At 43.2% G+C, this 17,265-nt stretch overlaps 1 protein-coding gene across 2 annotated transcripts in view; it reads left to right on the top strand.

Moving 5' to 3' along the window:
• RSBN1L (round spermatid basic protein 1 like) overlaps window positions 1-16,794 on the top strand; it is a 183,462-nt gene extending 166,668 nt beyond the window's left edge. For both annotated transcript variants that reach the window (XM_063926975.1, XM_063926976.1), the window contains exons 7-8: window positions 6,706-6,814; window positions 15,762-16,794. In XM_063926975.1, the coding sequence (XP_063783045.1) occupies window positions 6,706-6,814; window positions 15,762-16,358 (706 nt within the window). In that variant the 3' untranslated portion in view covers window positions 16,359-16,794. The remainder of the gene's footprint in view (window positions 1-6,705; window positions 6,815-15,761) is intronic.
• The last annotated feature ends 471 nt before the right edge of the window (window positions 16,795-17,265 follow it).

Below are 17,265 nucleotides of genomic sequence, written 5' to 3'. Positions count from 1 at the left end.
AACCGTGGATCTCAAATATCTCACGTGGAAAGTGGTCATGTTATTGGCCTTGGCTTCAGCCAGGCGTGTGTCAGAATTGGCGGCTTTGTCATGTAAAAGCCCTTATCTGATTTTCCATATGGATAGGGCAGAATTGAGGACTCGTCCCCAGTTTCTCCCTAAGGTGGTATCAGCTTTTCACTTGAACCAACCTATTGTGGTGCCTGCGGCTACTAAGGATTTGGAGGATTCCAAGTTACTGGACGTTGTCAGGGCCTTGAAAATTTATGTTTCCTGGACGGCTGGAGTCAGGAAAACTGACTCGCTTTTTATCCTGTATGCACCCAACAAAATAGGTGCTCCTGCTTCTAAGCAGACTATTGCTCGCTGGATTTGTAGCACAATTCAGCTGGCGCATTCTGCGGCTGGATTGCCGCATCCTAAATCAGTGAAAGCCCATTCCACGAGGAAGATGGGCTCATCTTGGGCGGCTGCCCGAGGGGTCTCGGCTTTACAACTTTGCCGAGCTGCTACTTGGTCAGGGGCAAACACGTTTGCTAAATTCTACAAATTTGATACCCTGGCTGAGGAGGACCTTGAGTTCTCTCATTCGGTGCTGCAGAGTCATCCGCACTCTCCCGCCCGTTTGGGAGCTTTGGTATAATCCCCATGGTCCTTACGGAGTCCCCAGCATCCACTAGGACGTCAGAGAAAATAAGAATTTACTCACCGGTAATTCTATTTCTCGTAGTCCGTAGTGGATGCTGGGCGCCCATCCCAAGTGCGGATTGTCTGCAATACTTGTATATAGTTATTGCCTAACTAAAGGGTTATTGTTGAGCCATCTGTTGAGAGGCTCAGTTGTATTTCATACTGTTAATTGGGTTTAATATCACGAGTTATACGGTGTGATTGGTGTGGCTGGTATGAGTCTTACCCGGGATTCAAAATCCTTCCTTATTGTGTCAGCTCTTCCGGGCACAGTATCCTAACTGAGGTCTGGAGGAGGGGCATAGAGGGAGGAGCCAGTGCACACCAGGTAGTACCAAATCTTTCTTTTAGTGTGCCCTGTGCCCAGTCTCCTGCGGAGCCCGTCTATTCCCCATGGTCCTTACGGAGTCCCCAGCATCCACTACGGACTACGAGAAATAGAATTACCGGTGAGTAAATTCTTATTTTTTTTTTTATCAACAGGACAACTTATCGTCCTTGCAGTAAAAAAATTCTACCTTCAGTGATGGTTTTATTTATTTTTTCCCTATACAATCACTGTAACAGTTAGTAGATTGGTGAGGTCCTCCTCATTTTTGTTTTCCGTGGTGGGAGACTGTGACCTAGGAGACCTTGGGGCAGATGTATTAACCTGGAGATGACATAAGGAAGTGATAAACCAGTAAAATGTGCAAGGTGATAAAGGCACCAGCCAATCAGATCCTAACTGTTCATTTACATATTGGAGCTGATTGGCTGGTGCCTTTATCACCTTGCACATATCACTGGTTTTATCACTTCCTTATGCCGTCTCCAAGTTAATACATCTGCCACCTTGTCTGATCTGTGGCCTTGCCAGTTAGCTTCGTGTCTATTGCCCTCTCTGCTCCTTCCCTGTTTACTCATGCAGTGTAAACAAGTTGTTTATTTCGCCCTCAAATTGTTTTTGATCTAGTCTCGCAGGTCTCGGTCTACAGATCTGCTGACCTTGGTCTGTGGCTTCTGCGTTCAGGCTTGTTCTTGCACCTGCTTTTGACGGATTGACTGACTGTTCAAGGTGTAGTGCTGGAATGTGTGGAACCCCGGTAACTCAGCATGTTTGGTCTCTCAATTAGGAGACATACCGGAGTACTTTTCCCAATATGGCATTCCATGGTGGTTGCTCTACTGTGTCTGTGGACACATGCCTTTAGTCCAGCCACTCCTAGACTGGCGGACAGCATATGTTGCCTGGTGGGGGGGGGGGGCATACTCTTGTTGTTCGCCCCTTTTATGTTCCGGTTCGGTTAGCAACAGGTCTCTGGCTCTGCTTCTTTAAGGAAGGACTCGCTTGTTGGTTTTCTCTACCATAAGCACTGCCAGACATTCAGCTGTTTGCGAGGGGTGTTTTTGGCCTCCAACGTTCTGCGTTACTACTTCGGAGTTCGCTTGAGCTTGCAGTGCTTCTGGCTAGCAGTCTATATTACTTTCAGGGCACGATTGTGGTTTCTATTTTTGCATAACATCATGGCTCCACCTTTTTGTTTCAATACCTTCCTGGCCAGTCTCAAAATGATATCGGACTGTTTTCTTGGTGTTTTTCAGTATCGGTTGCCTCTGGGTCATACTGCATATTAGGTTGCCTGACATCCTTTTGTCACGCTCCACAGTTCTCTCGGTTGTGGCCTTGAGTTTCGGCTTGGCTGTGCAGTTTCCGTAAATTCTCAGTGCTTTCCCGCCCATTTAGGAAGCTCTGGGACGTCCCCATGGTATTATACTCCAGCGTCCCCTATGGATGATAGAGAAAACAGGATTTTGGTACTTACCGATAAATCCCATCCTCTGAGTCCATAGGGGAGGCTGGACGCCCACCCTGCGCTGCTCTTTTTCGGCAGTGTGGTTTTACCACTGGTTGTTCCTGGTGGCTTGGTGTCCTCTGGACCTGGTTGCAAGGTTTCCTTGCATTACTGTCATTTTGTTTGTTTCTTAGAGCTATTTCTGCTTGCAGAGGAAACGGTCAATCTGTAAGGTGCCTGCCTTCAGTTTAACAGGTCATGGTTTCTAATCCTGGGTGTGGCTGCTGTGACCTGTGTGATACACGATTTATGACAATCCTCTCTGTGTGTGTGTGTATATGTATGTGTGTGCATATATGTATGTATGTGTGTGTATGTATATATATATATATATATATATATATATATATAGATAGATAGATATAGATGCATATGTGTGTGTGTGTGTGTGTGTGTGTGTGTGTGTGTGTGTGTGTGTGTATATATACACACACATATAGGAGGTAAGTCAGACAACCAGAAAAAGAGATCTCCGTTAAAAAGGAACCTCAAAAACACACAAAGATACATTGAACATGGGTGTGCGTGTGTATACCGATAGAGAGTCGTATTGCATTCCTCCTCAGGCTCAGTTTCTTAACTGGTCTGGGGAGGGGTATAAAGGGGGAGGAGCCAAACACACATTAAAATTTTTAAAGTGCCGGCTCGCCTGATCACCCCATCTATACCCATGGTATTATACTCCAGCATCCCCTATGGTCTCAGAGAAAGGGATTTATCGGTAAGTACCAAAATCCTGTTTTCTTAATTCACATTTTGATCAAATTGTAGATGGCCATCTAACAAGGCAAGATGACCTCTTTGAGATGGGAACATACACTAACGGGGGAATTCAGCTGGGAGCAAGTCTTAGCGAGGTAAAAAAAAACCTTGCTTACCTCATGCCTGGATTACCATGGGTATGCGCGCTTTCAGTACCCATAGTATCCAATAGAAAAAAGTTGTCTCCCGATGTTGGTTGAAGAAGATGCTGTTTTTCGGAAAGTGTCTACTTACTGACTAAGCTAATTGGAAACTTCCAATTGCTTAATTAGTCCTCATGGGGGGTGCTGGCGGGGTCACAGAGCAAGTTCTGGTAAGTTTTCCTAAAATTAACGATTTTAGGAAAAATCAGACTTGCTTTGGAGGTGCGAGAAAAAAGATGCAGTGACTTTTGAGTGCTGCAACTGAATAGCTAAACCTCGCGACTGTGGTAAAAACCCGCCGGCATTTGAATTCTCCTATTAATGTGGAATTTACCATACTTTGTGCCAAAGTCGAACAGATACATTTATTGTTGGCAGATGTGTTCATCTGCATTTGACCTTGGGACACCAGCTTTAAATGTTGGAAATTAGGGGGGAGGAAGGGGGGGGGGGGGGGGGAGAGAGATGGAGTATGTTTGTGTTTTGCTTGTGCTGACAGTCTGTCCTCTAAAAGTACAGTTTTCATTTCTCTGTTTCTGCAAAATACTGGAGAAATAGCCAATAACTATGACATTTTATAAGTACTATTATCTTGGATCAGTCTTTCGCTGGGTCACGAGCATGAAAAATGAGAACTGCATGGCTATCTGTATATAACCAAATAAGTAATTATGGAAACATTAGCTGACGATGTATAAAGTGTCCACCCAGGTAAGGGAAGCTGGGTGAGAAGCCTGACCAAGCATTCACCCACCTTCCCTTACCTGGGTAGACACTTTATTCACCTTAAGCAATTCATTGATTGACTGTACAAAGATGTATTTTTGTTGCTTGAGATTTAATAGTTGAATCACTCTCTGGTCAGTTGATATGTAAGCTGTGAACTGGCCATATGGTTTCACAAAGTATTTCTGAAAAATGCCATTTCACCACAATCTATGTAGATTTGTGCTAATGAAAGGAGTAGGTACCCATCAGACAGACTAATTATCTGAGATTGCCATAAATGGTCAGATAATAGGTTGGTCTGCCTGATGAAGGGTATATCACATTACAATTAATACATTCGTTGGGAATACTGGAAGATTTTATATTTCCAACAGACAAATAATTTGTGCTGGGTTGTGGCCATAGACTGTGCAATTATTGGCCCGATCAGTCGATAATTGATCGTTCATTGTATTGTCATCTTAAGTAATGGCTACATTAGTTACTGACAGTTGGTCTGACATCTAACCCCTCCCACCAGTGTCACTGATATCTGTACCTGAGTTCCCCCACCTACTGAGCATGTCAGAGACAGACATCATACAGTATTAGGGAGGCCAATCCCGGGGATTGAGGGATCAGTGTTGAGCATCCACAGGACGCTCAGACGCTGCCCGGTTTTCTCCTTCCGGCACCCCCGGCCGCTGGGGAGAGAGAATGTGGAGTTTTCCCGCCGTCCGCCCGCGGTATATGGTTGGTTATGTGGGTGGGCCCACATAATTAAAAGCGAATCCCGGGATTGGCTTCCCTATACGGTATAGGATTATATATGAGATGGGCAATTAAAAAATGTTTCAAAATACTTGAGGGGGAAATTTATCCTTAGGCTTATTGCTTTCTAGTAAATTTCCTTCAAAAAGTGCTGCTAGATGGTTTGAGTTTTATACTACAAAGCAAATCCTCAATAACACTGGCCTCTGATGATTGAACCCTGCCAGTTACCTGCTCACAGTCTAATAACAGTATAACATTATGAAGCATGTCTCCAGACTACAAATGATCAACCTCACCTGAGCAAAATAACTTCCAAAAAAGAAAGGACAGGGAAGCCACTAACTTTTTTAGTGCCTATCTTTTTTGTAAATGTAATGGTAGTGGCATTCCATAGGCTTTTCTGACTTGCAGTCTTAAACGTCTGGCACCCAAAGAAAGAAACGTTGCCTGCCCCTGGGTTAGCAGTTGGATAAAGAAAATATGACTTCACCCAAACTCAGGGTTTTCTGTGTAATACAATTGCTCTAATGCAGATTACACATTTCCTTGATGATTTCACTCTGACTTTTCCATCCAGTTTGTGTCATATATAACTTTTGCACGTTAATGCTACAATTAAAACAGCATCGTGCTTTTCTACGGTTATAGTAATTCTATCATATATACTATTCATTTCATAAAGCTTCTATTCTATTGTAATGAATATGAAGAGATACTGTAAGTCCAGGCAGTCGTTGTCTTAATATTCTGTGCTCAAAAATGTATTCATAGCTTTCAGCCTTTAAAACTACAAATAGATTTCAGTTTATAAAATTGGAAAGGGCAAATATATCCTTAGCAGACACCCTCACTTTGAATGATCAAATACATTATGCATGATCTCCTAAGCCATGAAATATAGTAAATACATAGTTTCATGTACAGATGGGTCCACATTTATCTTTACCTTTAATAGGATTAACTGAGACTGGCCAGTCGGACTTAATCCCCTCCTTCTAATGACTTAATCTCCTGCTGCATTGTTCTCTGTATTGTATTGCAGCTGAGAACAATAGATGACGGGTTTATGCTAATAAATCATGTTGTGACTAGGCACAGAAAACTTGTCAAGATAACAGTGGACCCATCTGTATACTTTACACCTTGAACTAACTTGCTGTTTATGTTACAGTGCCTAACCACTTGCCTGCTGTGGTTGCATCAGATGCGACCAAGCCAGGCTGGGTTTTAACATGGATGCATCTGATGCAAACAGTCAGAAATGCCCGCTGTGTGGCTGCTGGAAGATAATCTTCCTGCAACTGCCATCCTGAAGGACCTCCTGGCGCCTCTGCTTCCCTCCCCCAGTGCTTAGGGTGCAGCTGATCACTGCTGATCAGGCAGCCTAGCGACACCTCCCACCCCACAGCTGCAGAGATTAGCAGCTGCTGGGAAATGTAAAAGAAGAAAACAGCCCTCACCTTCCATGTGTACACCTGGCGGCTGCACAGAGGAGCAGCCGCCATGAAAATGTAAAGTTGTGATGGTTGCAAGCATTGGTGGGCCAATTCTTTTGTCCATCGATGTTTAAACCAAAGTTATTTTTTAAAAAAAGATATTTTTTTTTAAATTAAATCACATTGGATACATTTTAAAATTATGTTCTTAACCTAATTCAATCATAAAAAAGCGACAATTTCTGGCTGTTTTTTGGAAAAAGTATTAGGCAGTTAAGTGGTTTTTCAACTGGTATTGGGCCTGTTTTGCACAGGAAACTTGCTCTTACTTTAGTCTTTTTTTTCCATCTACCACAGGAATGACCAGCCTCGGATAACCAAAGATGTAATATGTTTTCATGCTGAAGATTTCTTAGAGGTGGTACAAAGACTACAGCTAGACTTACATGAACCTCCACTATCCCAGGTAAATTGTCGTGTTATCAGGTTTGACGGATGTTTCCTTTCCTGTATTTTGGTGTTCATTTCAGAAATGGCTGGGTTTCTTTTTTTTTTCTTTCATTGATTTTGCTCAATTTATTTTGTCTATAGAGCAAAAATATAGCATATTAAGCTATGTTGCAGGTTTTCTTTTTTACTTTCATGACTATTATATGATCATTAAAGCAATGTGTATTAGCTCTGGTCAAGCACAAGGAACTAATGGCCCAGTTGTTTTAAGTCACCTCTGCTGAAGCATGATATCCATAAAATCTGGACATTTGCATGCCACAAAACTTTTGCTATGTTTTAAGTAGGTGCTGAACTGCCTCAAATACACCTGATGGATTTATTTTTCCTTTTAAATAAAAAAAAATTGCATGAACATTGTTTATTCTTTTTTTAAGCAGCTTTTTGAGCAGCTAAGGGCTATTATTTGGTGTTATGCTTAAAGAATCTTTTTGTGTTACTATAAATCATGGGACTATATTTACTGAAGTCCAGTCTTCTGTTTATGGAATTAGTGCAGAATAGTCAGAATGCCGTTGCCAGGGATGTGTAGAAAAGAGAATGCATGGTTTTTCTCCATTGTCTATTCTACCTCTGATCTCCGACTTAATAAATTAGGAAAGTGTTTTTCTGCATCCTTGGTAAGTGCTGCTTTTATTTTGTTCTTCAGTAACTTGAGGACAGGAATACAGTAGGGCCAGTATTCTGCACCCTGCTTCGTTATGTCATTTTGATGGAGATCAACAAATTATTATTTAGAATAATCATATAGGGGTATATTCAATTAAAGTCGGATCCATTCCGACATGCATTTGTCGGAATAGATCCGACAACCCCTATTCAAAGAGTGGCCAAATCTGACTGTGTGATTTGGCCCGGGGTCAGTGCAGCCGCTGTGTGTCAGGGCTGTGTCACGAACCGGTCTCTCACCTCTGCGGGTTCTTGGGTTCGTCCGTTGCCAGTGCGGTTGCTCGCGGTGCTGTGCGCCCGTGTGGGGACGCGGCGTGATCAGTGGCACAGGTAATGCAGATTCTGGGAACTGAGAGTGCGGGGACCAAATGGCCTAAGGCACTGCGGTGTGTCTGCTGTATAGGAGGTGGCCATGTTGGAGACCAAATAGGTAATACAGAGCACTTGTGAAAACACCTGTGGGCAGGTGTAAGCCAATCCCGTGCTTGTGCTGCCTTTAAGTAGGCTGGGATTATGTTACTCTGGGCCAGTGCTTTGTTGTATCAACGCTGTGCTCTAGCTCTGAGCTCTCTCCGTGCATTCCTGTGTGATTCCCGTGGTCCAGATATCGCCTCCGTTCCCAGAGGTTCGTCTGCAGCCTTCACTGCTAAAGATCCACCGGCTCTCCGCTGTGCTGTCAGTTAATTGCACACCTACTGGAAACAGTTGGATTCCCAGAGTCTTGCATGAGGTTACATTGTCTGTCTGCTTTCAACCATACAAAGTTTGGAGGATTCCACTACCCTCAGCTGTTCGTTTGTTCTACTCTGCATTTAACCCGTTCATCACCTTGTCATCTGCTACAGTTTTCACAGTGATCTCCGGAACCCGCAAGTAACCCAATTCAGTACTTTTATTTTCTATGTTACCATAACAAGGATAATTCTTCACAGCTTCTCAGTTAACTCTCAAAACTTCATTGCAAATCCTTACAGTTATTTCTTCATGTCTGCATTACCCAGTTAAACACATTCTGCAGTTCAGCATCAAAGCTTGTTTATATTTGGACAATTCAACATTTATTCATCAGCTTGTTTTATATACAGTTCCATGAACATTTCTTTTATTTGTCTTTGAGATTTATCCTGCATATTATTTCTGCCATTCCTGCAATACTTCAGTATAATATGATGATTAACAACTTGTCATTTAACTCTTTACTGAATTGTTATTTTTAATAAATATATGAAACGGAACTTTCTTCGTCCTCCCTGCTTTCTTTATACCCCAGCACCTACACCTGTGGTTGGTCCCGGGTTAACGGATTCACAAAAACACCCGGACCTGACAGTAAGCACTGGCCACATGGATCCGTCAAGTGACCAATTCGCAGGAGGCGGTGCTACGTCAGATATCCTTTCCCGTCTGGAAAACCAGGAGTCTTTACAGACACAAATAGTGCAGTTTATGCAAACTATGGCAGACCGTTTAGAGACTCTTCATACGGCTATTAAAACGTCTCAAGTCCAGATTCCAACTCCGGTTGTCCCAGTTACCACTACAGCTTCTCCTGTGACGCTGCCTACGTCCCGCTTGCAGTTACCCTCTCCGAGTAAGTTTGACGGAACTCCAAAACTTTGCAGAGGATTCCTGAATCAATGCGAGATCCAGTTCGAACTGTTGTCCGCCAGTTTCCCATCAGCTCGTTCTAAGGTTGCATATATTATTGCCCTCCTCTCCGGTCAGGCTCTGGAGTGGGCATCACTATTATGGGAAAGATGTGATCCTATCCTCTCTAATTACAAGGAGTTCGTATCATCCTTCCGGAGAATCTTTGACGAACCAGGCAGGACCACCTCAGCATCTTTGGAGATTCTCCGTCTACGTCCAGGTTTACGTCCTGTCAGTCAATATATTATTCAGTTTCGCACGTTGTCTTCAGAGTTAAACTGGAATGAGGAGGCCCTGATCGCCGCGTTTTGGAATGGACTTTCAGAGAGAATCAAGGATGATTTAACTATCCGGGATGTGCCAACTAAAGTGGATGAATTGATTTCTTTCTGTAACAAACTTGACCTACGCTACAGGGAGCGATGTTTAGAGAAATCCAGGGCACAGCGATCCAGTCCACGTTATCATCCTAGGCCTCAACAAGATTCTTCATCACAGTCTCCGGTAACGACAGAAGAACCTATGCAGATTGGGCGCTCTCGCCTCACAGAGGAGGAACGTCTTCGTCGTCGACAGGGTAACCTCTGCATGTACTGTGGGTCCTCCGAACACTTAGTTAAATTCTGCAAACTCCGACCGGGAAACTCTCGCTCCTAGCTTATTCAAGAGAGGTTAAGCTAGGAGTTACTTTAGAATCACGTTCTGGGAAAGAGCCGACCTTGTCTATTCAATTAGAAGTTCCAAGTTCTACAGTGAAAGTTTCAGCTCTCCTAGATTCCGGGGCAGCCAAGAACTTCATCTCCTCAGCCTTTGTCTTACGGTCTAAAGTTCAAACCATGCCTCTGGAAGCAGCAGTTGCTGTTACAGCAGTGGATGGAAGTCGAATTCCAGATGGTATAATTACTCATCGAACCGTATGTCTCAAGATGAAAGTTGGTGTGCTCCATTCCGAATACATCTCCTTCTACGTGATTCCCAAAGCCTCTCAAGATGTGATACTTGGTTTACCTTGGCTGCAGAAACATAATCCTCAACTTAATTGGCAAACCATGGAAGTAATTTCGTGGGGTAAATCTTGTACCAAGGACTGTTTAGCCTCAATTGTACCTCTCCGGTCAATTAGCCTTCCCGACCTACCTCCGGTGTATCAATCCTTTGCGGATGTTTTCAGTAAACAAGCAGCAGACTCTCTACCTCCTCATCGCGAATGGGACTGCCCAATCGTCCTGGTTCTGGGCAAAACCCCTCCTAGGGGACGAATTTATCCGCTATCCATCCCAGAGACGCAAGCTATGTCTGATTATATACAGGAAAATCTAACCAAAGGATTTATCAGACCATCTTCTTCACCTGCAGGAGCCGGATTCTTTTTCGTTAAGAAGAAGGACGGTGGGTTACGACCATGCATAGATTACCGTGGACTCAATGAGATCACTGTGAAAAACAAGTACCCATTACCCTTAATTCCAGAATTATTTGATCGGGTAAAGGGAGCTACTGTGTTTACAAAATTGGATCTCCGAGGGGCCTACAATTTAATCCGCATCCGGGCAGGGGACGAGTGGAAGACTGCTTTTAATACCCAGGATGGGCATTACGAATACCTTGTAATGCCTTTTGGTCTTTGTAATGCACCTGCAGTTTTTCAAAGCTATGTGAATGAACTTTTTCGTGATCTTCTCTACAAGTGTCTAGTAGTGTACCTGGATGATATCCTAATATTCTCTAAGGATCTAAAGTCTCACCGTCACCAAGTTAAAGAGGTACTGACACGTCTGAGGAAAAATCAACTTTATTGTAAGTTAGAGAAGTGCACCTTTGAAGTATCTTCCATACCGTTCCTTGGTTACATCATTTCTGGATCAGAGCTATGTATGGATCCCGGTAAGGTACAAGCTATCCGAGATTGGTCCACTCCTACAACTCTCAATGGGATTCAGCGATTTCTTGGCTTTGCTAATTTCTATAGGAGATTCATTAAGAATTATTCTACGTTAGCTGCTCCCATTACAGCCCTAACTCGCAAGGGAGCAAATCCTACGAACTGGTCTTCTGAAGCAATCAAAGCCTTCTCTGATTTAAAGCAAGCCTTTGTGTCAGCCCCCATTCTTCGACAGCCTGATTTGAATCATCCCTTTCTACTAGAGGTGGATGCATCTACAGAAGCAGTAGGAGCTGTGTTGTCACAAGTCTTTGAAGATAAAAAGGTCCATCCCTGCGGATATTTCTCCCGTAAGTTCCTCCCGGCCGAACGTAATTATGCAATCGGTGAGCAAGAATTACTTGCCATCAAGTTGGCATTTGAGGAGTGGAGATACCTTCTAGAAGGAGCACAACATCGCATTACAGTTTATACTGATCATAAGAATCTTCTATATCTGCAGTCAGATCAGTGCTTGAATCCACGACAAGCTAGATGGGCGCTTTTCCTCTCACGATTCAATTTCAAGCTCACCTATCGACCAGGGTCTCAGAACAAAAAGGCAGATGCCCTTTCTCGGTCCTTTGCTTCTTCTGAATTAAATGATGCTACCACGAATAAAGCCATTGTGAATCCTACGCCCTTTTTAATGACTCGAACCTCTCCAGTTCCTCCGCCTGGCAAGACCTTTGTCGCCACAAATCTTCGAAAACGGCTGCTTACCTGGGCTCACTCCTCTTCCTTCATGGGTCATCCTGGGGTTCTAAAGACTCTCAAATTTATTCAACAGTCTTATTGGTGGCCACGTCTCAAAGCCGATGTCCAAGAGTTTATAGCAACATGTCCTAAATGTGCTCAACATAAGAGTCCAAGAAGTTCTCCACCAGGTTTATTACATCCATTATCCATACCCAAACAACCATGGACTCATATCTCAATGGATTTCGTGACCGATCTACCTCCATCAAAAGGGCGAAATACCATTTGGGTGATAGTGGATCGATTTTCGAAAATGGCACATTTCATTCCATTAACTGGGTTACCATCAGCCCCTTTACTAGCCAGATTGTTCATCTCTGAAATCTTCAAGTTGCATGGCCTTCCTCGAGAGATCATCTCTGATCGGGGAACACAGTTTGTGGCCAAGTTTTGGAGGTCGCTTTGTTCATCTTTAAATGTCAAGTTGAATTTTTCTTCTGCATATCATCCTCAGACAGATGGACAAACTGAGAGAGTAAACCAAGACCTTGAAACATTTCTCCGGCTATATATATCGTCCTCACAGGATGACTGGGTTGATTATCTTCCATTGGCAGAATTTGCTCATAATAATCTCTTCCATTCGTCTTCAGAATCTACGCCCTTTTATATTAACTTCGGCTTTCATCCTCGTTTGCCAGAGTTCCATCCATTGCCAGCCCTAGAGGTTCCAGCAGCAGATCAAGAGCTTCAACGTCTATCTAGAATCTGGAGTTGTGTGCGTAAGTCGTTGGTCAAAACTTCCGCTCGTTATAAATCTTTTGCAGATAGAAAACGTAAAGCTGTACCGAATTACAAGGTGGGAGACCAAGTTTGGATTTCTACGCGCAATCTCAGGTTCAAAGTTCCTTCTAAGAAATTTGCTCCCAAGTTTATTGGTCCATTTCCCATTGTAAAGGTACTCAACCCTGTGTCATACAAAGTCAAGTTGCCACCGTCTTTGAGAATTCCTAACGCCTTTCATACATCTTTATTGAAACCCTTGGATTCTCAATAAATTCCGTACTACCCAGTCCAAATCTCCTAAAGTTCACTCTTTGCAGGATGAGGAATTTGAAGTTAAAGAGATTGTGGACTCACGTTCCCGATATGGACGTTTACAGTTTTTGGTCGACTGGAAGGGTTACGGTCCGGAGGAGAGATCCTGGGTTTTTTCTGAAGATGTTCATGCTCCAAGACTGGTACAGAAATACTTATCCAAAAATCCTGATAAGGTTCAAAGGTGTTCGGAGACCACCCTTAGAAGAGGAGGTACTGTCACGAACCGGTCTCTCACCTCTGCGGGTTCTGGGGTTCGTCCATTGCCAGTGCGGTTGCTCGCGGTGCTGTGCGCCCGTGTGGGGACGCGGCGTGATCAGTGGCACAGGTAATGCAGATTCTGGGAACTGAGAGTGCGGGGACCAAATGGCCTAAGGCACTGCGGTGTGTCTGCTGTATAGGAGGTGGCCATGTTGGAGACCAAATAGGTAATACAGAGCACTTGTGAAAACACCTGTGGGCAGGTGTAAGCCAATCCCGTGCTTGTGCTGCCTTTAAGTAGGCTAGGATTATGTTACTCTGGGCCAGTGCTTTGTTGTATCAACGCTGTGCTCTAGCTCTGAGCTCTCTCCGTGCATTCCTGTGTGATTCCCGTGGTCCAGATATCGCCTCCGTTCCCAGAGGTTCGTCTGCAGCCTTCACTGCTAAAGATCCACCGGCTCTCCGCTGTGCTGTCAGTTAATTGCACACCTACTGGAAACAGTTGGATTCCCAGAGTCTTGCATGAGGTTACCTTGTCTGTCTGCTTTCAACCATACAAAGTTTGGAGGATTCCACTACCCTCAGCTGTTCGTTTGTTCTACTCTGCATTTAACCCGTTCATCACCTTGTCATCTGCTACAGTTTTCACAGTGATCTCCGGAACCCGCAAGTAACCCAATTCAGTACTTTTATTTTCTATGTTACCATAACAAGGATAATTCTTCACAGCTTCTCAGTTAACTCTCAAAACTTCATTGCAAATCCTTACAGTTATTTCTTCATGTCTGCATTACCCAGTTAAACACATTCTGCAGTTCAGCATCAAAGCTTGTTTATATTTGGACAATTCAACATTTATTCATCAGCTTGTTTTATATACAGTTCCATGAACATTTCTTTTATTTGTCTTTGAGATTTATCCTGCATATTATTTCTGCCATTCCTGCAATACTTCAGTATAATATGATGATTAACAACTTGTCATTTAACTCTTTACTGAATTGTTATTTTTAATAAATATATGAAACGGAACTTTCTTCGTCCTCCCTGCTTTCTTCATACCCCAGCACCTACACCTGTGGTTGGTCCCGGGTTAACGGATTCACAAAAACACCCGGACCTGACAGGCTGTTATTGATTTTAGAAAAAGACATTCTTAAATAAGCCCTAACATATACCTCGCGCCAACCGGCTTCCTTCGACCCTGTTGCCCTGTATGATACAGTGGGATATCCCATCCGCCTTGCTCTCACCACAGTGTCAGCGGCACCGGGCGGCTCTCTGCAAGCCAGCTGCTGCTACACAGGATGTATCACCCCAGGGCGGCAGGGACAAAGGAAGCCGATTGGCGTGAGGTATATGTTAGGGCTTATTTAACCACTTGCCTGGCATGGTCGCATCAGATGCGTCCATGCCTGCAAGTGCACAGGATGCGACCAGTCAGATACACTGTGTTAGCAGTGTCAGGGAAGGGAAACTTCCCTCCACTGCTGTCAGAGCCTCCCTGCACCCTGCCCCTGGGTCTGCCGTGCTGCCGATCACTGCAGACAATAGCAGTCACTGGGGAGTGTAAATTAACCCACCCCAAGACCCCCTTCCTGTATACCTGGAGGCTGTCCGGATCTAAAAAGTAAAGTCGCAATGTTACTGATTTTCTGATGGTCGCAGTGTTCCCGATTTTGAAAAAAGAAAAGAAAAAGAAAATCCAAAACATATTTTTTTTATTTTTTTTTAACTAAAATCATTTTGGATAGGGTTAAATTCATGTTCTTCACCTAATTTACTCAAAAAAAAAAAAACCCTGACAAAGTGGTTAAGAATGTTTTTTTCTAAAATCAATAACAGCCCTGACACACAGCAGCTGCCTGGACACCGGGGCAAATCTGACAGGTTTGGCCCGATCCTGGCAGTGTCAATCCGGCTTTTTTAAAAGCTGGATTGACATTGTCTGAAACAGGGCTAAAACCTGTCGGAGTTGGTCCCCTTTCCGACAGAAGATCGCGGCTATTCCGCCGATCCACGTACTTTCCGACAAGTCGGATTTCCCGACTTGTCGGAAAAAATTAGGCTGGATCGAGTAGGTCGGAACCCCTTCCGACCTATTGTAGTCGGAAACTGCCGTCTTTCCGACAAGAAGGTAGTTTCCGACTCTATTTGAATATACCCCATAATATTGGTTTTATTCATTCAATGTTTAGTTCTTCCCAAACAGAGACTACAATAGTGTATTAGGGGCTGTTTTTTTTTTTTTGGGGGGGAAGATGGTGCGGTCTGTCTTCATTCACATAAACCAGTTCATCAAAAAATGTTTTGGCTCATCTGTGAATATGGATACTTCGTATACCAAAGGTGTTGGCGATCCCTATCTTATTCCAAGCCAAGAAGTGATTACATTTGTTTGTCTGCAGGATTGGATTATACCAGTCGTTAGATTGTATGTTTATATGCTATGTTATGTTAGTATAATTGGTGTAATAGCTGGAAAGCCAAGTTTTATTGCTGCTGTCAGATTTATGGCACAGGTGGATGCCTAGCAAGCCAAAAGGATATTGATTTATGGAAAACCTTAGTACTGTACAGTATATTTACATTCTGTTTTACTCTGCCATTTCATTTTTACTATTTAACACAAGAGAAGTGGTATTTACTATTGATGTTGTTTCAGTGTGTGCAGTGGATTGACGACGCAAAGCTCAACCAGCTGCGAAGAGAAGGCATTCGCTACGCTAGGATTCAGCTATATGATGATGACATCTACTTTATTCCACGAAATGTTGTGCATCAGTTCAAGACCGTTTCAGCTGTCTGTAGTCTGGCCTGGCATATCCGACTCAAGACGTACCACCCAGAAGTGGCACAGAAGAAAACTAATTTGGAAGAAAATGTTATAGTGGAACTGAAACCAGACATTGGAAAAGAAGGCAATACATTCAGTACAGCAAGCACGCATATGTCTCACGTGCAGTTTTCTGACATTTGGCAGTTACGGGACCTTCAGCAAAAAACACAGCAAGTAAAACAGGAACCGGTTTCACCCCACCAAATTAGTGACAATATTAATCTTCCAAGTATTTCCACTGCACCCACAGAATGTCAGACATATAAGGTAAAAACTGATCATGTTAAGGACTCACAAGGAAAGACTGGGAGTGAGTCTCGGTTGGAAATTATTAACAAACACTCCAGAGAAAGTATAGTGGACACACGGCAACCTATACCTACAAACCCAGTCCTGCGGACAGACGAGGAACACCTGTGCTAAAATATGTATATATAGTTTTATTTTTTATTATACATGACGTAATAATAATAATGTAAAGATTGGTAATCATGGGGCAAGCTTGTACTTGCTCTGTAGTCTGTTACTGAATATAGTTATGTAGCGATGTAACATTCCTCAGTGCCTGTCCATAACTGTGAAATATCAAAGCACTTAGGGCCAGATGCACTGTAAACACTGCAGGTTTAACATAGACTCTCTAAAGTTTTCAGTTGTAGGTTCTAGGATAGAGCTGACATTAACATATATATTTTTTGTAAAATGAGCCAGAATTCTTTTTGACAATTCCAGGCTTTTCCATAGAGCTTATTTATATCATTTTCAAGGTGTCAGCACTGTAGTGTAAATAGCTTTTTTAAATCTTTTTAGTGTGATTTATACTGAAATGTGAACCACTTAATAAAGGTTCATAACAATGTATCTGGTTTTATTTGCGGACAAGGTCTGGTATGGCTACAACACGACAAATGATTGTGAGTTATAACTTTTGTAAAGTCCTATCTTTTCCTCCTTAATGATTTCAGATGGCATATTAGAGACACTTCATTAAATAGTAGGGAAGGCAACCCTTAGCAATTCTGCTATGTCTGCATATTTCCCATAATACACTGCAAGGCCATTTGTTGAGAATTAAATCACAATAACAGCTGCACTGCAAAAATACACGTAAACAAAAACACATTCAGGCGGTATCCTATTAGAAGCAGTACTTTACCGCTGCTAATCTGATCACCAGGAGCTATCCTATTAGCCCTGATGCCGGCACTTATCTGGGAATATACTTTGGGTGCATGAGGCACCCGAAGCATAAGCCGCAATAAACACATTAGTTCAGGGACTAATCCACGATCCCATGTTTTTTTGTGCAATCGTGGGTCCAATTTCGGCC

The sequence above is a fragment of the Pseudophryne corroboree genome, chromosome 6, assembly GCF_028390025.1.
Source record: "Pseudophryne corroboree isolate aPseCor3 chromosome 6, aPseCor3.hap2, whole genome shotgun sequence".
Taxonomy (NCBI): domain Eukaryota; kingdom Metazoa; phylum Chordata; class Amphibia; order Anura; family Myobatrachidae; genus Pseudophryne; species Pseudophryne corroboree.
The sequence above is the reverse complement of the archived record's forward strand: the minus strand, read 5'-3'. Positions and strand labels throughout refer to the sequence as shown.